A 25,429-nucleotide genomic window follows, 5' to 3' on the forward strand; every position below is an offset into this window, starting at 1 on the left:
GGAACCCAGCAAGAAGCACGTGAACGGGTTATGGGTGGGGGTGGATTGGAGAATGGAAAGTCATTAGAACTAAGGACAGCAACCCAGCCAGAAACAAGTGAAAGGATTATGGGTGGGGGTGGATTGGGGAATATATTTTGGAGAAGATGAGAATTCATGTAAATGAGAAAAATCATAATCTGGGGTTCGACTGAAATATCCAGTTTGCAACTTCCAGGTTTCCTGGTAATGGGGCTGAGTCTGAGTCAGAGGCAGTGTCTGCATTTGTCAAGCACGGAACCCGATTTATTACCTTAGGCTAATCCAAGTATCCGTAGGGCTAATGTGAGGTCTGTGCGGCTCCAAGCAGGAATCTGCCCTGCCCACTGTTTTCCCATCCACAGCCGCCATCACTAGTATCGGCACATGCCCCATGCCGAGTGCAAGAGATCCGTCTGACACAGGCTTGTCTGCTCCATGCGCACGACTCAGAACAGTGCGGAGCTCTAGCAGCACGCCCACCGTACTCCACACATGACTCAGAACAGCGCAGAACTCTAGCAGCACACCCACCATACTTCCACACATGACTCAGAACAGCGCAGAACTCTAGCAGCACGCCCACCATACTTCCACACATGACTCAGAACAGCGCAGAACTCTAGCAGCACGCCCACAATACTCACACAGGACAGAATGGCTCTGTGCACACAACTCAGAACAGCGCAGAACTCTAGCAGCACACCACCATACTCTCACACATGACTCAGAACAGCGCAGAACTCTAGCAGCACACCACCATACTCCCACACGACTCAGAACAGCGCAGAACTCTAGCAGCACACCACCATACTCTCACACATGACTGAGAACAGCGCAGAACTCTAGCAGCACACCACCATACTCCCACACGACTCAGAACAGCGCAGAACTCTAGCAGCACACTCACCATACTCCCACACGACTCAGAACAGCGCAGAACTCTAGCAGCACACCCACCATACTCTGACACGACTCAGAACAGCGCAGAACTCTAGCAGCACACCCACCATACTCTGACACGACTCAGAACAGCGCAGGACTCTAGCAGCACACCCACCATACTCTGACACGACTCAGAACAGCGCAGAGCTCTAGCAGCACGACCACCATGCTCACACACATGACTCAGAACAGCGCAGAGCTCTAGCAGCACGCCCACCATACTCCCACAATACAGAACAGTTCCGTGCGTTCGCATTGTTGCCGCCCAGTGTGCGCCCTAAAACACATATTTCTCAGATCTGTCCAACTCACACATGCAAAGGTGCACAAATTTGCATCTGCACTGAAAGCTAAACTCGCTATATGCGTCCGTACAGATAGATCCGCCTGACTCAGGATCAGCCCCTATAGCTCTAAGTGAACATTAGACAATGAGATTGTCCGACCTCTGTTTCTTCTGCACCTCCTTGTACTGCTTCACTATCCTGTTGAAGTCGTCTGTCAGTGCCTGGTTCTCCTCCTTGTACTGCTTCATCTGCTTCTCCAGCTTTATCCTGAGGTTATTCAGGACATCGTGCAACCTGCGAGACACAGGAGACAGAGTAATACACATCACTATCTGGTGATATGATGTCACTGAGATACATCTAATAACCCAAGGACACTGACAGAACGTCACTGAGATACATCTAATAACCCCAGGACACTGACAGAACGTCACTGAGATACATCTAATAACCACAGGACACTGAGAGAACGTCACTGAGATAATTTAATAACCCCAGGACACTGAGAGAACGTCGCTGAGATACATCTAATAACCCCAGTACACTGAGAGAACGTCACTGAGATAAATCTAATAACCCCAGTACACTGACAGAACGTCACTGAGATAAATCTAATAACCCCAGTACACTGACAGAACATCACTGAGTTACATCTAATAACCCCAGTACACTGAGAGAATGTCACTGAGATAATTTAATAACCCCAGGACACTGAGAGAACGTCGCTGAGATACATCTAATAACCCCAGTACACTGAGAGAACGTCACTGAGATACATCTAATAACCCCAGGACACTGAGAGAACATCACTGAGATACATCTAATAACCCCAGTACACTGACAGAATGTCACTTAGATACATCTAATAACCCCAGTACACTGACAGAACGTCACTGAGATACATCTAATAACCCCAGGACACAGAGAATGTCACTGACATACATCTAATAACCCCAGGACACTGAGAGAATGTCACTGAGATACATCTAATAACCCCAGGACACTGAGAAAACATCACTGAGATACATCTAATAACAGCAGGACACTGAGAAAATGTCACTGAGATACATCGAATAACCACAGGACACTGACAGAATATCACTGAGATACATCTAATAACCACAGGACACTGACAGAATGTCACTGAGATACATCTAATAACCACAGGACACTGAGAGAATGTCACTGAGATACATCTAATAACCCCAGGACACTGTGAAAACATCACTGAGATACATCTAATAACTCCAAGACTCTGACAGAATGTCACTGAGATACATCTAATAACCCCAGGACACAGAGAATGTCACTGAGATACATCTAATAACTCCAAGACACTGACAGAATGTCACTGAGTTACATTTAACACTTCCAAGACACTGAAAGACTGTCACTGAGATACATCTGATAACTCCAGGATACTGACAGAAGATCACTGAGATACATCTAATAAGCCCAGGACACTGACAGAAGATCACTGAGATACTGTATATCTAATAACCCCAGGAGACTGACAGAATGTTACTTAGATATATCTAATAACCCCAGTACACTGACAGAATGTTACTTAGATACATCTAATAACCTCCAGGACACTGAGGGAAGGTCACTGACATGTAAGGGGTGTGGCCCCTGGGTGACATTACCGTGTGATCCTCCTCTTCTGCTGGGACTTGGTGACTGTATTCTCTTCATCTCTCTTCTTCAGAACCTGGAAGTTGTACTCCAGCTTCTCCTGGTTGAGCTGGTAAGTGGCTTTCATCTGCTGCAGCTGCTGCTGGAGTGTCTGCAGCCCAACACAGGAGAGTACACCAGGTTATAGCTTGTATATGAATGTCGCCTGAATGAGGGGGTACACACTCACCCACTAGGAAACAGGCAGAGACCATGCCATCTGAATGAGGGGTACACACTCACCCACTAGGGTACAGACAGAGACCATGCCATCTGAATGAGGGGTACACACTCACCCACTAGGGAACAGGCAGAGACCATGCCATCTGAATGAGGGGTACACACTCACCCACTAGGGTACAGGGAGAGACCATGCCATCAAAATGAGGGGAACACACTCACCCACTAGGGTACAGGCAGAGACCATGCCATCAAAATGAGGGGTATACACCCACTACGGTACAGGCAGAGACGATGCCATCTGAATGAGGGGTACAGGGATTGTTGGCAGAAAAGATGGCACCAGAATTAGGAAGCTATAACCATCGCCAGGCTGGCACAGGTGGAAATGCTGCCATGTGACTGAGGACTACTCACGCCACCTAGTGTCTGTTACTGGCTCCTATTATGACATGTGCTCGTGTCTCTGACCTGCACATCAGTCTCCAGCTTTATCTTGATCATGTTGTAGTCTTCCCCGTCCTGCACCCGGAGCTGGTTCAGCTGCTGCTCATACTCCTCCACTTTCTTTATCCGGTTCATGAGGCTCTCCAGCTGGGGGGACACAGTACAGACAATGAGGCTCTCCAGCTGGGAGGACACAGTGCAGACAATGAGGCTCTCCAGCTGGGGGGACACAGTACAGACAATGAGGCTCTCCAGCTGGGAGGACACAGTGCAGACAATGAGGCTCTCCAGCTGGGGGGACACAGTACAGACAATGAGGCTCTCCAGCTGGGAGGACACAGTGCAGACAATGAGGCTCTCCAGCTGGGGAGACACAGTACAGACAATGAGGCTCTCCAGCTGGGAGGACACAGTACAGACAATGAGGCTCTCCAGCTGGGGGGACACAGTACAGACAATGAGGCTCTCCAGCTGGGAGGACACAGTGCAGACAATGAGGCTCTCCAGCTGGGGGGACACAGTACAGACAATGAGGCTCTCCAACTGGGAGGACACAGTGCAGACAATGAGGCTCTCCAGCTGGGGGGACCCAGTACAGACAATGAGGCACTCCAGCTGGGGAGACACAGTACAGACAATGAGGCAGTGACAACAAAGTCCTATCAGAATCCTTAATACAGACAGTGAGAATTATACACAACTCACACGAGGGGCCTCAGGCAGAAATTATACAAGACTGTTGCTGGGGCGACCCATTTTCCACTTCCTACGCCAAGAGAGTCCGGGACGAGACCAGGGTTATAGGGGCGAGTAGACGCGGCCAAAGTACAGCAATGGCGCGTCGACATGAACAGCATTACAAGATGGCCGCCTAGCAGACACGTATGCACCTGTTTGGAGTGGGAGTGGGATGACTTGTGGACACCTAGACCCCTGGTAATTCTGACACATCATGGCTGCACATCGCTGGGAACTAAATTGCCCTCCATAGAGCTATTTTCACCAGTACGGTGCAACTGACTGGTCCTTTCTGTTACATGCGACGTTATTACATCTGCCTCCATACGGAGCGTGGCGCCGTTACCTCCTTGTCGCGGCGAGCTTCCATACTCTGCTCCCACTTTTTCCGGTTCTGCTCCAGCAGGTCCCTTCTTTCCAGCTCAAACGATTTCTGTGAGAGAGCAGAGGGTGGGAAATGGAAGGTCTGCGGGTAACTACAAAGCCCAGCACAATATATAGGAGGACCAGGGAAATACATGAAAGGTGTGACATTATGGGTTATACAGGACCTGCTGTCATCTTAGCATTTGTCTGAATCAGAGGCGGGCAGAACATAAATCAGGTCTAACGTTCTATTGTCCGGAGCGCCGTAGTGTCCATTATGCAATATATTCTGTATAGTGTGCGACCTATTATAGAACAATGGGCCTGATACTGAGTCACACACAGAAGCGCCTATTGGGGAACATTACAGAACAATGTGGCTGATACTGAGTCACACACAGAAGCGCTTATTGGGGAACATTACAGAACAATGTGCCTGATACTGAGTCACACACAGAAGCACCTATTGGGGAACATTACAGAACAATGTGCCTGATACTGAGTCACACACAGAAGCGCCTATTGGGGAACATTACAGAACAATGTGCCTGATACTGAGTCACACACAGAAGCGCCTATTGGGGAACATTACAGAACAATGGGCCTGATACTGATCACACACAGAAGCACCTATTGGGGAACATTACAGAACAATGTGCCTGATACTGATCACGCACAGAAGCACCTATTGGGGAACATTACAGAACAATGTGCCTGATACTGATCACACACAGAAGCACCTATTGGGGAACATTACAGAACAATGTGCCTGATACTGAGTCATACACAGAAGCACCTATTGGGGAACATTACAGAACAATGTGCCTGATACTGAGTCATACACAGAAGCGCCTATTGGGGAGCATTACAGAACAATGGGCCTGATACTGAGTCACACACAGAAGCGCCTATTGGGGAACATTACAGAACAATGTGCCTGATACTGATCACACACAGAAGCGCCTATTGGGGAACATTACAGAACATTGTGCCTGATACTGATCACACACAGAAGCACCTATTGGGGAACATTACAGAACAATGGGCCTGATACTGAGTCACACACAGAAGCACCTATAGGGGAGCATTACAGAACAATGTGCCTGATACTGATCACACACAGAAGCACCTATTGGGGAGCATTACAGAACAATGGGCCTGATACTGAGTCACACACAGAAGCGCCTATAGGGGAGCATTACAGAACAATGTGCCTGATACTGAGTCACACACAGAAGCACCTATAGGGGAACATTACAGAACAATGTGCCTGATACTGAGTCATACACAGAAGCGCCTATTGGGGAGCATTACAGAACAATGGGCCTGATACTGAGTCACACACAGAAGCACCTATTGGGGAACATTACAGAACAATGGGCCTGATACTGATCACACACAGAAGCACCTATTGGGGAACATTACAGAACAATGTCCCTGATACTGAGTCACACACAGAAGCTCCTATTGGGGAACATTACAGAACAATGGGACTGATACTGAGTCACACACAGAAGCGCCTATTGGGGAACATTACAGAACAATGTGCCTGATACTGAGTCACACACAGAAGCACCTATTGGGGAACATTACAGAACAATGTGCCTGATACTGATCACACACAGAAGCACCTATTGGGGAACATTACAGAACAATGGGACTGATACTGAGTCACACACAGAAGCACCTATTGGGGAACATTACAGAACAATGTGCCTGATACTGAGTCACACACAGAAGCGCCTATTGAGGAACATTACAGAACAATGTGCCTGATACTGATCACACACAGAAGCACCTATTGGGGAACATTACAGAACAATGGGCCTGATACTGAGTCACACACAGAAGCACCTATTGGGGAGCATTACAGAACAATGGGCCTGATACTGATCACACACAGAAGCACCTATTGGGGAGCATTACAGAACAATGGGCCTGATACTGATCACACACAGAAGCGCCTATTGGGGAACATTACAGAACAATGGGCCTGATACTGAGTCACACACAGAAGCGCCTATTGGGGAAAATTACAGAACAATGTGCCTGATACTGAGTCACACACAGAAGCACCTATTGGGGAACATTACAGAACAATGTGCCTGATACTGAGTCACACACAGAAGCACCTATTGGGGAACATTACAGAACAATGGGCCTGATAGTGATCACACACAGAAGCACCTTTGGGGAGCATTACAGAACAATGGGCCTGATACTGATCACACACAGAAGCGCCTATTGGGGAACATTACAGAACAATGTGCCTGATACTGATCACACACAGAAGCGCCTATTGGGGAACATTACAGAACAATGTGCCTGATACTGAGTCACACACAGAAGCTCCTATTGGGGAGCATTACAGAACAATGTGCCTGATACTGATCACACACAGAAGCACCTATTGGGGAACATTACAGAACAATGGGCCTGATACTGATCACACACAGAAGCGCCTATTGGGGAACATTACAGAACAATGTGCCTGATACTGAGTCACACACAGAAGCTCCTATTGGGGAGCATTACAGAACAATGTGCCTGATACTGATCACACACAGAAGCACCTATTGGGGAACATTACAGAACAATGTGCCTGATACTGATCACACACAGAAGCTCCTATTGGGGAACATTACAGAACAATGTGCCTGATACTGAGTCACACACAGAAGCGCCTATTGGGGAACATTACAGAACAATGGGCCTGATACTGAGTCACACACAGAAGCGCCTATTGGGGAAAATTACAGAACAATGTGCCTGATACTGAGTCACACACAGAAGCACCTATTGGGGAACATGACAGAACAATGGGCCTGATACTGAGTCACACACAGAAGCGCCTATTGGGGAACATTACAGAACAATGGGCCTGATACTGAGTCACACACAGAAGCGCCTATTGGGGAAAATTACAGAACAATGTGCCTGATACTGAGTCACACACAGAAGCACCTATTAGGGAACATGACAGAACAATGGGCCTGATACTGAGTCACACACAGAAGCACCTATTGGGGAACATTACAGAACAATGTGCCTGATACTGAGTCACACACAGAAGCACCTATTGGGGAGCATTACAGAACAATGGGCCTGATACTGAGTCACACACAGAAGCACCTTTGGGGAACATTACAGAACAATGGGCCTGATACTGATCACACACAGAAGCACCTATTGGGGAACATTACAGAACAATGGGCCTGATACTGAGTCACACACAGAAGCACCTATTGGGGAGCATTACAGAACAATGTGCCTGATACTGAGTCACACACAGAAGCTCCTATTGGGGAACATTACAGAACAATGGGCCTGATACTGATCACACACAGAAGCGCCTATTGGGGAACATTACAGAACAATGTGCCTGATACTGATCACACACAGAAGCGCCTATTGGGGAACATTACAGAACAATGTGCCTGATACTGATCACACACAGAAGCTCCTATTGGGGAACATTACAGAACAATGTGCCTGATACTAAGTCACACACAGAAGCTCCTATTGGGGAGCATTACAGAACAATGGGCCTGATACTGAGTCACACACAGAAGCTCCTATTGGGGAACATTACAGAACAATGGGCCTGATACTGAGTCACACACAGAAGCGCCTATTGGGGAGCATTACAGAACAATGTGCCTGATACTGAGTCACACACAGAAGCTCCTATTGGGGAACATTACAGAACAATGTGCCTGATACTGAGTCACACACAGAAGCTCCTATTGGGGAACATTACAGAACAATGTGCCTGATACTGAGTCACACACAGAAGCGCCTATTGGGGAACATTACAGAACAATGGGCCTGATACTGAGTCACACACAGAAGCGCCTATTGGGGAACATTACAGAATAATGTGCCTGATACTGATCACACACAGAAGCACCTATTGGGGAACATTACAGAATAATGTGCCTGATACTGAGTCACACACAGAAGCGCCTATTGGGGAACATTACAGAACAATGGGCCTGATACTGATCACACACAGAAGCACCTATTGGGGAACATTACAGAACAATGTGCCTGATACTGATCACACACAGAAGCGCCTATTGGGGAACATTACAGAACAATGTGCCTGATACTGATCACACACAGAAGCTCCTATTGGGGAACATTACAGAACAATGTGCCTGATACTGAGTCACACACAGAAGCGCCTATTGGGGAACATTACAGAACAATGTGCCTGATACTGATCACACACAGAAGCTCCTATTGGGGAACATTACAGAACAATGTGCCTGATACTGATCACACACAGAAGCACCTATTGGGGAACATTACAGAACAATGGGCCTGATACTGAGTCACACACAGAAGCACCTATTGGGGAGCATTACAGAACAATGTGCCTGATACTGATCACACACAGAAGCTCCTATTGGGGAACATTACAGAACAATGTGCCTGATACTGATCACACACAGAAGCGCCTATTGGGGAACATTACAGAACAATGGGCCTGATACTGATCACACACAGAAGCTCCTATTGGGGAACATTACAGAACAATGTGCCTGATACTGAGTCACACACAGAAGCTCCTATTGGGGAACATTACAGAACAATGGGCCTGATACTGAGTCACACACAGAAGCACCTATTGGGGAACATTACAGAACAATGGGCCTGATACTGAGTCACACACAGAAGCACCTATTGGGGAACATTACAGAACAATGTGCCTGATACTGAGTCACACACAGAAACACCTATTGGGGAACATTACAGAACAATGTGCCTGATACTGAGTCACACACAGAAGCACCTATTGGGGAACATTACAGAACAATGGGCCTGATACTGATCACACACAGAAGCGCCTATTGGGGAACATTACAGAACAATGGGCCTGATACTGAGTCACACACAGAAGCGCCTATTGGGGAACATTACAGAACAATGTGCCTGATACTGAGTCACACACAGAAGCACCTATTGGGGAACATTACAGAACAATGTGCCTGATACTGAGTCACACACAGAAGCTCCTATTGGGGAACATTACAGAACAATGTGCCTGATACTGATCACACACAGAAGCGCCTATTGGGGAACATTACAGAACAATGGGCTTGATACTGAGTCACACACAGAAGCGCCTATTGGGGAACATTACAGAACAATGTGCCTGATACTGAGTCACACACAGAAGCACCTATTGGGGAACATTACAGAACAATGTGCCTGATACTGAGTCACACACAGAAGCACCTATTGGGGAACATTACAGAACAATGGGCCTGATACTGATCACACACAGAAGCGCCTATTGGGGAACATTACAGAACAATGGGCTTGATACTGAGTCACACACAGAAGCTCCTATTGGGGAACATTACAGAACAATGTCCCTGATACTGAGTCACACACAGAAGCGCCTATTGGGGAACATTACAGAACAATGTGCCTGATACTGAGTCACACACAGAAGCACCTATTGGGGAGCATTACAGAACAATGTGCATGATACTGAGTCACACACAGAAGCACCTATTGGGGAACATTACAGAACAATGGGCCTGATACTGATCACAAACAGAAGCACCTATTGGGGAACATTACAGAACAATGGCCCTCATTCAGAGCCGCTCGTTAGCGGCAGTACGCTCGTTCCGAGCGATGTTTGCACATCTGCGCATGCGTACGCTTTTTAGTACGCATGCGCGAACTAGTCAGTGCGGCCGAAAATCGTTTGTACGCTATATTGCGAGTGCCTGCTATTTTGAGTGACAGAATGAGGCGTATGTGGGTGGTAACAGGGGAAGGTGCTTGAAAATGGGGAGTGGAGATCCGAACGCAGGCGTGCTTAAAGGTCAAAACGGGCGTTTTATGGGTGTGTATATTTAAAACAGTAGCGTCATTGTCCACGTCACTGGGTTATTTTATAGCCAGAACTGCTCGCAAATTTGTGGTAGCAAACACCAACCACAAGAATAGCGAGCAGTTCATACGCTGGTCGATGTACTCGATTAATCTAATAAATAGCGGACATGACGTATGGTGCGAGCGGCCAGGGGGCGTTTTTAACAAATAAACGAGCGTATGTTTTGCTCGTTCGTTCAGACTTAGAGGTGTGAACAGACTGCAATGTGCGTACGGATCATTTGAATAGCCACCCCTTGTTTTTAAACGAACGACCGCAAATAGCGAATGGCTCTGAATGAGGGCCAATGTGCCTGATACTGATCACACACAGAAGCACCTATAGGGGAGCATTACAGAACAATGTGCCTGATACTGATCACACACAGAAGCGCCTATTGGGGAACATTACAGAACAATGTGCCTGATACTGAGTCACACACAGAAGCGCCTATAGGGGAACATTACAGAACAATGTGCCTGATACTGATCACACACAGAAGCGCCTATTGGGGAACATTACAGAACAATGTGCCTGATACTGAGTCACACACAGAAGCGCCTATTGGGGAACATTACAGAACAATGTGCCTGATACTGAGTCACACACAGAAGCACCTATTGGGGAACATTACAGAACAATGTGCCTGATACTGATCACACACAGAAGCGCCTATTGGGGAACATTACAGAACAATGTGCCTGATACTGATCACACACAGAAGCACCTATTGGGGAACATTACAGAACAATGTGCCTGATACTGATCACACACAGAAGCACCTATTGGGGAACATTACAGAACAATGGGCCTGATACTGAGTCACACACAGAAGCACCTATTGGGGAACATTACAGAACAATGGGCCTGATACTGAGTCACACACAGAAGCACCTATTGGGGAACATTACAGAACAATGGGCCTGATACTGAGTCACACACAGAAGCGCCTATTGGGGAACATTACAGAACAATGTGCCTGATACTGATCACACACAGAAGCACCTATTGGGGAACATTACAGAACAATGTGCCTGATACTGATCACACACAGAAGCGCCTATTGGGGAACATTACAGAACAATGGGCCTGATACTGAGTCACACACAGAAGCGCCTATTGGGGAACATTACAGAACAATGGGCCTGATACTGATCACACACAGAAGCTCCTATTGGGGAACATTACAGAACAATGTGCCTGATACTGAGTCACAAACAGAAGCTCCTATTGGGGAGCATTACAGAACAATGTGCCTGATACTGATCACACACAGAAGCACCTATAGGGGAACATTACAGAACAATGTGCCTGATACTGAGTCACACACAGAAGCGCCTATTGGGGAGCATTACAGAACAATGGGCCAGATACTGATCACACACAGAAGCACCTATTGGGGGACATTACAGAACAATGGGCCTGATACTGATCACACACAGAAGCGCCTATTGGGGAACATTACAGAACAATGGGCCTGATACTGAGTCACACACAGAAGCGCCTATTGGGGAACATTACAGAACAATGTGCCTGATACTGAGTCACACACAGAAGCACCTATTGGGGAACATTACAGAACAATGTGCCTGATACTGATCACACACAGAAGCACCTATTGGGGAACATTACAGAACAATGTCCCTGATACTGAGTCACACACAGAAGCGCCTATTGGGGAACATTACAGAACAATGGGCCTGATACTGAGTCACACACAGAAGCGCCTATTGGGGAACATTACAGAACAATGTGCCTGATACTGAGTCACACACAGAAGCACCTATTGGGGAACATTACAGAACAATGGGCCTGATACTGATCACACACAGAAGCGCCTATTGGGGAACATTACAGAACAATGGGCCTGATACTGAGTCACACACAGAAGCGCCTATTGGGGAACATTACAGAACAATGTGCCTGATACTGAGTCACACACAGAAGCGCCTATTGGGGAGCATTACAGAACAATGGGCCTGATACTGATCACACACAGAAGCGCCTATTGGGGAACATTACAGAACAATGTGCCTGATACTGATCACACACAGAAGCACCTATTGGGGAACATTACAGAACAATGTGCCTGATACTGATCACACACAGAAGCACCTATTGGGGAACATTACAGAACAATGTGCCTGATACTGAGTCATACACAGAAGCACCTATTGGGGAACATTACAGAACAATGTGCCTGATACTGAGTCATACACAGAAGCGCCTATTGGGGAGCATTACAGAACAATGGGCCTGATACTGAGTCACACACAGAAGCGCCTATTGGGGAACATTACAGAACAATGTGCCTGATACTGATCACACACAGAAGCGCCTATTGGGGAACATTACAGAACATTGTGCCTGATACTGATCACACACAGAAGCACCTATTGGGGAACATTACAGAACAATGGGCCTGATACTGAGTCACACACAGAAGCACCTATAGGGGAGCATTACAGAACAATGTGCCTGATACTGATCACACACAGAAGCACCTATTGGGGAGCATTACAGAACAATGTGCCTGATACTGAGTCACACACAGAAGCGCCTATAGGGGAGCATTACAGAACAATGTGCCTGATACTGAGTCACACACAGAAGCACCTATAGGGGAACATTACAGAACAATGTGCCTGATACTGAGTCATACACAGAAGCGCCTATTGGGGAACATTACAGAACAATGTGCCTGATACTGATCACACACAGAAGCTCCTATTGGGGAACATTACAGAACAATGTGCCTGATACTAAGTCACACACAGAAGCTCCTATTGGGGAGCATTACAGAACAATGGGCCTGATACTGAGTCACACACAGAAGCTCCTATTGGGGAACATTACAGAACAATGGGCCTGATACTGAGTCACACACAGAAGCGCCTATTGGGGAGCATTACAGAACAATGGGCCTGATACTGAGTCACACACAGAAGCGCCTATTGGGGAGCATTACAGAACAATGTGCCTGATACTGAGTCACACACAGAAGCTCCTATTGGGGAACATTACAGAACAATGTGCCTGATACTGAGTCACACACAGAAGCGCCTATTGGGGAACATTACAGAACAATGGGCCTGATACTGAGTCACACACAGAAGCGCCTATTGGGGAACATTACAGAATAATGTGCCTGATACTGATCACACACAGAAGCACCTATTGGGGAACATTACAGAACAATGTGCCTGATACTGAGTCACACACAGAAGCGCCTATTGGGGAACATTACAGAACAATGGGCCTGATACTGAGTCACACACAGAAGCGCCTATTGGGGAACATTACAGAACAATGGGCCTGATACTGATCACACACAGAAGCACCTATTGGGGAACATTACAGAACAATGTGCCTGATACTGATCACACACAGAAGCGCCTATTGGGGAACATTACAGAACAATGTGCCTGATACTGATCACACACAGAAGCTCCTATTGGGGAACATTACAGAACAATGTGCCTGATACTGAGTCACACACAGAAGCGCCTATTGGGGAACATTACAGAACAATGTGCCTGATACTGATCACACACAGAAGCTCCTATTGGGGAACATTACAGAACAATGTGCCTGATACTGATCACACACAGAAGCACCTATTGGGGAACATTACAGAACAATGGGCCTGATACTGAGTCACACACAGAAGCACCTATTGGGGAACATTACAGAACAATGTGCCTGATACTGAGTCACACACAGAAACACCTATTGGGGAACATTACAGAACAATGTGCCTGATACTGAGTCACACACAGAAGCACCTATTGGGGAACATTACAGAACAATGGGCCTGATACTGATCACACACAGAAGCGCCTATTGGGGAACATTACAGAACAATGGGCCTGATACTGAGTCACACACAGAAGCGCCTATTGGGGAACATTACAGAACAATGTGCCTGATACTGAGTCACACACAGAAGCACCTATTGGGGAACATTACAGAACAATGTGCCTGATACTGAGTCACACACAGAAGCTCCTATTGGGGAACATTACAGAACAATGTGCCTGATACTGATCACACACAGAAGCGCCTATTGGGGAACATTACAGAACAATGGGCTTGATACTGAGTCACACACAGAAGCGCCTATTGGGGAACATTACAGAACAATGTGCCTGATACTGAGTCACACACAGAAGCACCTATTGGGGAACATTACAGAACAATGTGCCTGATACTGAGTCACACACAGAAGCTCCTATTGGGGAACATTACAGAACAATGTCCCTGATACTGAGTCACACACAGAAGCGCCTATTGGGGAACATTACAGAACAATGTGCCTGATACTGAGTCACACACAGAAGCACCTATTGGGGAGCATTACAGAACAATGTGCATGATACTGAGTCACACACAGAAGCGCCTATTGGGGAACATTACAGAACAATGGGCCTGATACTGATCACACACAGAAGCGCCTATTGGGGAACATTACAGAACAATGTGCCTGATACTGAGTCACACACAGAAGCTCCTATTGGGGAGCATTACAGAACAATGTGCCTGATACTGATCACACACAGAAGCACCTATTGGGGAACATTACAGAACAATGTGCCTGATACTGATCACACACAGAAGCTCCTATTGGGGAACATTACAGAACAATGTGCCTGATACTGAGTCACACACAGAAGCGCCTATTGGGGAACATTACAGAACAATGGGCCTGATACTGAGTCACACACAGAAGCGCCTATTGGGGAAAATTACAGAACAATGTGCCTGATACTGAGTCACACACAGAAGCACCTATTGGGGAACATGACAGAACAATGGGCCTGATACTGAGTCACACACAGAAGCGCCTATTGGGGAACATTACAGAACAATGGGCCTGATACTGAGTCACACACAGAAGCGCCTATTGGGGAAAATTACAGAACAATGTGCCTGATACTGAGTCACACACAGAAGCACCTATTGGGGAACATGACAGAACAATGGGCCTGATACTGAGTCACACACAGAAGCACCTATTGGGGAACATTACAGAACAATGTGCCTGATACTGAGTCACACACAGAAGCACCTATTGGGGAGCATTACAGAACAATGGGCCTGATACTGAGTCACACACAGAAGCACCTTTGGGGAACATTACAGAACAATGGGCCTGATACTGATCACACACAGAAGCACCTATTGGGGAACATTACAGAACAATGGGCCTGATACTGAGTCACACACAGAAGCACCTATTGGGGAGCATTACAGAACAATGTGCCTGATACTGAGTCACACACAGAAGCTCCTATTGGGGAACATTACAGAACAATGGGCCTGATACTGATCACACACAGAAGCGCCTATTGGGGAACATTACAGAACAATGTGCCTGATACTGATCACACACAGAAGCGCCTATTGGGGAACATTACAGAACAATGTGCCTGATACTGATCACACACAGAAGCTCCTATTGGGGAACATTACAGAACAATGTGCCTGATACTAAGTCACACACAGAAGCTCCTATTGGGGAGCATTACAGAACAATGGGCCTGATACTGAGTCACACACAGAAGCTCCTATTGGGGAACATTACAGAACAATGGGCCTGATACTGAGTCACACACAGAAGCGCCTATTGGGGAGCATTACAGAACAATGTGCCTGATACTGAGTCACACACAGAAGCTCCTATTGGGGAACATTACAGAACAATGTGCCTGATACTGAGTCACACACAGAAGCTCCTATTGGGGAACATTACAGAACAATGTGCCTGATACTGAGTCACACACAGAAGCGCCTATTGGGGAACATTACAGAACAATGGGCCTGATACTGAGTCACACACAGAAGCGCCTATTGGGGAACATTACAGAATAATGTGCCTGATACTGATCACACACAGAAGCACCTATTGGGGAACATTACAGAATAATGTGCCTGATACTGAGTCACACACAGAAGCGCCTATTGGGGAACATTACAGAACAATGGGCCTGATACTGATCACACACAGAAGCACCTATTGGGGAACATTACAGAACAATGTGCCTGATACTGATCACACACAGAAGCGCCTATTGGGGAACATTACAGAACAATGTGCCTGATACTGATCACACACAGAAGCTCCTATTGGGGAACATTACAGAACAATGTGCCTGATACTGAGTCACACACAGAAGCGCCTATTGGGGAACATTACAGAACAATGTGCCTGATACTGATCACACACAGAAGCTCCTATTGGGGAACATTACAGAACAATGTGCCTGATACTGATCACACACAGAAGCACCTATTGGGGAACATTACAGAACAATGGGCCTGATACTGAGTCACACACAGAAGCACCTATTGGGGAGCATTACAGAACAATGTGCCTGATACTGATCACACACAGAAGCTCCTATTGGGGAACATTACAGAACAATGTGCCTGATACTGATCACACACAGAAGCGCCTATTGGGGAACATTACAGAACAATGGGCCTGATACTGATCACACACAGAAGCTCCTATTGGGGAACATTACAGAACAATGTGCCTGATACTGAGTCACACACAGAAGCTCCTATTGGGGAACATTACAGAACAATGGGCCTGATACTGAGTCACACACAGAAGCACCTATTGGGGAACATTACAGAACAATGGGCCTGATACTGAGTCACACACAGAAGCACCTATTGGGGAACATTACAGAACAATGTGCCTGATACTGAGTCACACACAGAAACACCTATTGGGGAACATTACAGAACAATGTGCCTGATACTGAGTCACACACAGAAGCACCTATTGGGGAACATTACAGAACAATGGGCCTGATACTGATCACACACAGAAGCGCCTATTGGGGAACATTACAGAACAATGGGCCTGATACTGAGTCACACACAGAAGCGCCTATTGGGGAACATTACAGAACAATGTGCCTGATACTGAGTCACACACAGAAGCACCTATTGGGGAACATTACAGAACAATGTGCCTGATACTGAGTCACACACAGAAGCTCCTATTGGGGAACATTACAGAACAATGTGCCTGATACTGATCACACACAGAAGCGCCTATTGGGGAACATTACAGAACAATGGGCTTGATACTGAGTCACACACAGAAGCGCCTATTGGGGAACATTACAGAACAATGTGCCTGATACTGAGTCACACACAGAAGCACCTATTGGGGAACATTACAGAACAATGTGCCTGATACTGAGTCACACACAGAAGCACCTATTGGGGAACATTACAGAACAATGGGCCTGATACTGATCACACACAGAAGCGCCTATTGGGGAACATTACAGAACAATGGGCTTGATACTGAGTCACACACAGAAGCTCCTATTGGGGAACATTACAGAACAATGTCCCTGATACTGAGTCACACACAGAAGCGCCTATTGGGGAACATTACAGAACAATGTGCCTGATACTGAGTCACACACAGAAGCACCTATTGGGGAGCATTACAGAACAATGTGCATGATACTGAGTCACACACAGAAGCACCTATTGGGGAACATTACAGAACAATGGGCCTGATACTGATCACAAACAGAAGCACCTATTGGGGAACATTACAGAACAATGGCCCTCATTCAGAGCCGCTCGTTAGCGGCAGTACGCTCGTTCCGAGCGATGTTTGCACATCTGCGCATGCGTACGCTTTTTAGTACGCATGCGCGAACTAGTCAGTGCGGCCGAAAATCGTTTGTACGCTATATTGCGAGTGCCTGCTATTTTGAGTGACAGAATGAGGCGTATGTGGGTGGTAACAGGGGAAGGTGCTTGAAAATGGGGAGTGGAGATCCGAACGCAGGCGTGCTTAAAGGTCAAAACGGGCGTTTTATGGGTGTGTATATTTAAAACAGTAGCGTCATTGTCCACGTCACTGGGTTATTTTATAGCCAGAACTGCTCGCAAATTTGTGGTAGCAAACACCAACCACAAGAATAGCGAGCAGTTCATACGCTGGTCGATGTACTCGATTAATCTAATAAATAGCGGACATGACGTATGGTGCGAGCGGCCAGGGGGCGTTTTTAACAAATAAACGAGCGTATGTTTTGCTCGTTCGTTCAGACTTAGAGGTGTGAACAGACTGCAATGTGCGTACGGATCATTTGAATAGCCACCCCTTGTTTTTAAACGAACGACCGCAAATAGCGAATGGCTCTGAATGAGGGCCAATGTGCCTGATACTGATCACACACAGAAGCACCTATAGGGGAGCATTACAGAACAATGTGCCTGATACTGATCACACACAGAAGCGCCTATTGGGGAACATTACAGAACAATGTGCCTGATACTGAGTCACACACAGAAGCGCCTATAGGGGAACATTACAGAACAATGTGCCTGATACTGATCACACACAGAAGCGCCTATTGGGGAACATTACAGAACAATGTGCCTGATACTGAGTCACACACAGAAGCGCCTATTGGGGAACATTACAGAACAATGTGCCTGATACTGAGTCACACACAGAAGCACCTATTGGGGAACATTACAGAACAATGTGCCTGATACTGATCACACACAGAAGCGCCTATTGGGGAACATTACAGAACAATGTGCCTGATACTGATCACACACAGAAGCACCTATTGGGGAACATTACAGAACAATGTGCCTGATACTGATCACACACAGAAGCACCTATTGGGGAACATTACAGAACAATGGGCCTGATACTGAGTCACACACAGAAGCACCTATTGGGGAACATTACAGAACAATGGGCCTGATACTGAGTCACACACAGAAGCACCTATTGGGGAACATTACAGAACAATGGGCCTGATACTGAGTCACACACAGAAGCGCCTATTGGGGAACATTACAGAACAATGTGCCTGATACTGATCACACACAGAAGCACCTATTGGGGAACATTACAGAACAATGTGCCTGATACTGATCACACACAGAAGCGCCTATTGGGGAACATTACAGAACAATGGGCCTGATACTGAGTCACACACAGAAGCACCTATTGGGGAACATTACAGAACAATGGGCCTGATACTGATCACACACAGAAGCTCCTATTGGGGAACATTACAGAACAATGTGCCTGATACTGAGTCACAAACAGAAGCTCCTATTGGGGAGCATTACAGAACAATGTGCCTGATACTGATCACACACAGAAGCACCTATAGGGGAACATTACAGAACAATGTGCCTGATACTGAGTCACACACAGAAGCGCCTATTGGGGAGCATTACAGAACAATGGGCCAGATACTGATCACACACAGAAGCACCTATTGGGGGACATTACAGAACAATGGGCCTGATACTGATCACACACAGAAGCGCCTATTGGGGAACATTACAGAACAATGGGCCTGATACTGAGTCACACACAGAAGCGCCTATTGGGGAACATTACAGAACAATGTGCCTGATACTGAGTCACACACAGAAGCACCTATTGGGGAACATTACAGAACAATGTGCCTGATACTGATCACACACAGAAGCACCTATTGGGGAACATTACAGAACAATGTCCCTGATACTGAGTCACACACAGAAGCGCCTATTGGGGAACATTACAGAACAATGGGCCTGATACTGAGTCACACACAGAAGCGCCTATTGGGGAACATTACAGAACAATGTGCCTGATACTGAGTCACACACAGAAGCACCTATTGGGGAACATTACAGAACAATGGGCCTGATACTGATCACACACAGAAGCGCCTATTGGGGAACATTACAGAACAATGGGCCTGATACTGAGTCACACACAGAAGCGCCTATTGGGGAACATTACAGAACAATGTGCCTGATACTGAGTCACACACAGAAGCGCCTATTGGGGAGCATTACAGAACAATGGGCCTGATACTGATCACACACAGAAGCGCCTATTGGGGAACATTACAGAACAATGTGCCTGATACTGATCACACACAGAAGCACCTATTGGGGAACATTACAGAACAATGTGCCTGATACTGATCACACACAGAAGCACCTATTGGGGAACATTACAGAACAATGTGCCTGATACTGAGTCATACACAGAAGCACCTATTGGGGAACATTACAGAACAATGTGCCTGATACTGAGTCATACACAGAAGCGCCTATTGGGGAGCATTACAGAACAATGGGCCTGATACTGAGTCACACACAGAAGCGCCTATTGGGGAACATTACAGAACAATGTGCCTGATACTGATCACACACAGAAGCGCCTATTGGGGAACATTACAGAACATTGTGCCTGATACTGATCACACACAGAAGCACCTATTGGGGAACATTACAGAACAATGGGCCTGATACTGAGTCACACACAGAAGCACCTATAGGGGAGCATTACAGAACAATGTGCCTGATACTGATCACACACAGAAGCACCTATTGGGGAGCATTACAGAACAATGGGCCTGATACTGAGTCACACACAGAAGCGCCTATAGGGGAGCATTACAGAACAATGTGCCTGATACTGAGTCACACACAGAAGCACCTATAGGGGAACATTACAGAACAATGTGCCTGATACTGAGTCATACACAGAAGCGCCTATTGGGGAACATTACAGAACAATGTGCCTGATACTGAGTCACACACAGAAGCACCTATTGGGGAGCATTACAGAACAATGGGCCTGATACTGAGTCACACACAGAAGCACCTATTGGGGAACATTACAGAACAATGGGCCTGATACTGATCACACACAGAAGCCCCTATTGGGGAACATTACAGAACAATGTCCCTGATACTGAGTCACACACAGAAGCTCCTATTGGGGAACATTACAGAACAATGGGACTGATACTGAGTCATACACAGAAGCGCCTATTGGGGAACATTACAGAACAATGTGCCTGATACTGAGTCACACACAGAAGCACCTATTGGGGAACATTACAGAACAATGTGCCTGATACTGATCACACACAGAAGCACCTATTGGGGAACATTACAGAACAATGGGACTGATACTGAGTCACACACAGAAGCACCTATTGGGGAACATTACAGAACAATGTGCCTGATACTGAGTCACACACAGAAGCGCCTATTGAGGAACATTACAGAACAATGTGCCTGATACTGATCACACACAGAAGCACCTATTGGGGAACATTACAGAACAATGGGCCTGATACTGAGTCACACACAGAAGCACCTATTGGGGAGCATTACAGAACAATGGGCCTGATACTGATCACACACAGAAGCACCTATTGGGGAGCATTACAGAACAATGGGCCTGATACTGATCACACACAGAAGCGCCTATTGGGGAACATTACAGAACAATGGGCCTGATACTGAGTCACACACAGAAGCGCCTATTGGGGAAAATTACAGAACAATGTGCCTGATACTGAGTCACACACAGAAGCACCTATTGGGGAACATTACAGAACAATGTGCCTGATACTGAGTCACACACAGAAGCACCTATTGGGGAACATTACAGAACAATGTGCCTGATACTGATCACACACAGAAGCACCTATTGGGGAGCACTACAGAACAATGTGCCTGATACTGAGTCACACACAGAAGCACCTATTGGGGAACATTACAGAACAATGTGCCTGATACTGAGTCACACACAGAAGCGCCTATTGGGGAACATTACAGAACAATGGGCCTGATACTGAGTCACACACAGAAGCGCCTATTGGGGAAAATTACAGAACAATGTGCCTGATACTGAGTCACACACAGAAGCACCTATTGGGGAACATGACAGAACAATGGGCCTGATACTGAGTCACACACAGAAGCGCCTATTGGGGAACATTACAGAACAATGGGCCTGATACTGAGTCACACACAGAAGCGCCTATTGGGGAAAATTACAGAACAATGTGCCTGATACTGAGTCACACACAGAAGCACCTATTGGGGAACATGACAGAACAATGGGCCTGATACTGAGTCACACACAGAAGCACCTATTGGGGAACATTACAGAACAATGGGCCTGATACTGAGTCACACACAGAAGCACCTTTGGGGAACATTACAGAACAATGGGCCTGATACTGATCACACACAGAAGCACCTATTGGGGAACATTACAGAACAATGGGCCTGATACTGAGTCACACACAGAAGCACCTATTGGGGAGCATTACAGAACAATGTGCCTGATACTGAGTCACACACAGAAGCTCCTATTGGGGAACATTACAGAACAATGGGCCTGATACTGATCACACACAGAAGCGCCTATTGGGGAACATTACAGAACAATGTGCCTGATACTGATCACACACAGAAGCTCCTATTGGGGAACATTACAGAACAATGTGCCTGATACTAAGTCACACACAGAAGCTCCTATTGGGGAGCATTACAGAACAATGGGCCTGATACTGAGTCACACACAGAAGCTCCTATTGGGGAACATTACAGAACAATGGGCCTGATACTGAGTCACACACAGAAGCGCCTATTGGGGAGCATTACAGAACAATGGGCCTGATACTGAGTCACACACAGAAGCGCCTATTGGGGAGCATTACAGAACAATGTGCCTGATACTGAGTCACACACAGAAGCTCCTATTGGGGAACATTACAGAACAATGTGCCTGATACTGAGTCACACACAGAAGCGCCTATTGGGGAACATTACAGAACAATGGGCCTGATACTGAGTCACACACAGAAGCGCCTATTGGGGAACATTACAGAATAATGTGCCTGATACTGATCACACACAGAAGCACCTATTGGGGAACATTACAGAACAATGTGCCTGATACTGAGTCACACACAGAAGCGCCTATTGGGGAACATTACAGAACAATGGGCCTGATACTGAGTCACACACAGAAGCGCCTATTGGGGAACATTACAGAACAATGGGCCTGATACTGATCACACACAGAAGCACCTATTGGGGAACATTACAGAACAATGTGCCTGATACTGATCACACACAGAAGCGCCTATTGGGGAACATTACAGAACAATGTGCCTGATACTGATCACACACAGAAGCTCCTATTGGGGAACATTACAGAACAATGTGCCTGATACTGAGTCACACACAGAAGCGCCTATTGGGGAACATTACAGAACAATGTGCCTGATACTGATCACACACAGAAGCTCCTATTGGGGAACATTACAGAACAATGTGCCTGATACTGATCACACACAGAAGCACCTATTGGGGAACATTACAGAACAATGGGCCTGATACTGAGTCACACACAGAAGCACCTATTGGGGAACATTACAGAACAATGTGCCTGATACTGAGTCACACACAGAAACACCTATTGGGGAACATTACAGAACAATGTGCCTGATACTGAGTCACACACAGAAGCACCTATTGGGGAACATTACAGAACAATGGGCCTGATACTGATCACACACAGAAGCGCCTATTGGGGAACATTACAGAACAATGGGCCTGATACTGAGTCACACACAGAAGCGCCTATTGGGGAACATTACAGAACAATGTGCCTGATACTGAGTCACACACAGAAGCACCTATTGGGGAACATTACAGAACAATGTGCCTGATACTGAGTCACACACAGAAGCTCCTATTGGGGAACATTACAGAACAATGTGCCTGATACTGATCACACACAGAAGCGCCTATTGGGGAACATTACAGAACAATGGGCTTGATACTGAGTCACACACAGAAGCGCCTATTGGGGAACATTACAGAACAATGTGCCTGATACTGAGTCACACACAGAAGCACCTATTGGGGAACATTACAGAACAATGTGCCTGATACTGAGTCACACACAGAAGCTCCTATTGGGGAACATTACAGAACAATGTCCCTGATACTGAGTCACACACAGAAGCGCCTATTGGGGAACATTACAGAACAATGTGCCTGATACTGAGTCACACACAGAAGCACCTATTGGGGAGCATTACAGAACAATGTGCATGATACTGAGTCACACACAGAAGCGCCTATTGGGGAACATTACAGAACAATGGGCCTGATACTGATCACAAACAGAAGCACCTATTGGGGAACATTACAGAACAATGGCCCTCATTCAGAGCCGCTCGTTAGCGGCAGTACGCTCGTTCCGAGCGATGTTTGCACATCTGCGCATGCGTACGCTTTTTAGTACGCATGCGCGAACTAGTCAGTGCGGCCGAAAATCGTTTGTACGCTATATTGCGAGTGCCTGCTATTTTGAGTGACAGAATGAGGCGTATGTGGGTGGTAACAGGGGAAGGTGCTTGAAAATGGGGAGTGGAGATCCGAACGCAGGCGTGCTTAAAGGTCAAAACGGGCGTTTTATGGGTGTGTATATTTAAAACAGTAGCGTCATTGTCCACGTCACTGGGTTATTTTATAGCCAGAACTGCTCGCAAATTTGTGGTAGCAAACACCAACCACAAGAATAGCGAGCAGTTCATACGCTGGTCGATGTACTCGATTAATCTAATAAATAGCGGACATGACGTATGGTGCGAGCGGCCAGGGGGCGTTTTTAACAAATAAACGAGCGTATGTTTTGCTCGTTCGTTCAGACTTAGATGTGTGAACAGACTGCAATGTGCGTACGGATCATTTGAATAGCCACCCCTTGTTTTTAAACGAACGACCGCAAATAGCGAATGGCTCTGAATGAGGGCCAATGTGCCTGATACTGATCACACACAGAAGCACCTATAGGGGAGCATTACAGAACAATGTGCCTGATACTGATCACACACAGAAGCGCCTATTGGGGAACATTACAGAACAATGTGCCTGATACTGAGTCACACACAGAAGCGCCTATAGGGGAACATTACAGAACAATGTGCCTGATACTGATCACACACAGAAGCGCCTATTGGGGAACATTACAGAACAATGTGCCTGATACTGAGTC

The 25,429-nt window shown here is 46.6% G+C and overlaps 1 protein-coding gene across 2 annotated transcripts in view; it reads right to left on the reverse strand.

Annotated features, from left to right (window-relative positions):
- Window positions 1–25,429, reverse strand: part of DRC1 (dynein regulatory complex subunit 1) — a 183,987-nt gene that overhangs the window by 54,434 nt on the left and 104,124 nt on the right. For both annotated transcript variants that reach the window (XM_088465731.1, XM_088465730.1), the window contains exons 7-10: window positions 4,636–4,722; window positions 3,576–3,698; window positions 2,897–3,036; window positions 1,410–1,544 (exon numbers count right to left, since the gene is read on the reverse strand). In XM_088465731.1, the coding sequence (XP_088321857.1) occupies window positions 1,410–1,544; window positions 2,897–3,036; window positions 3,576–3,698; window positions 4,636–4,722 (485 nt within the window). The remainder of the gene's footprint in view (window positions 1–1,409; window positions 1,545–2,896; window positions 3,037–3,575; window positions 3,699–4,635; window positions 4,723–25,429) is intronic.

This window comes from Taudactylus pleione, unplaced genomic scaffold, assembly GCF_031769625.1.
Source record: "Taudactylus pleione unplaced genomic scaffold, aTauple2 ptg000063l, whole genome shotgun sequence".
NCBI lineage: Eukaryota > Metazoa > Chordata > Amphibia > Anura > Myobatrachidae > Taudactylus > Taudactylus pleione.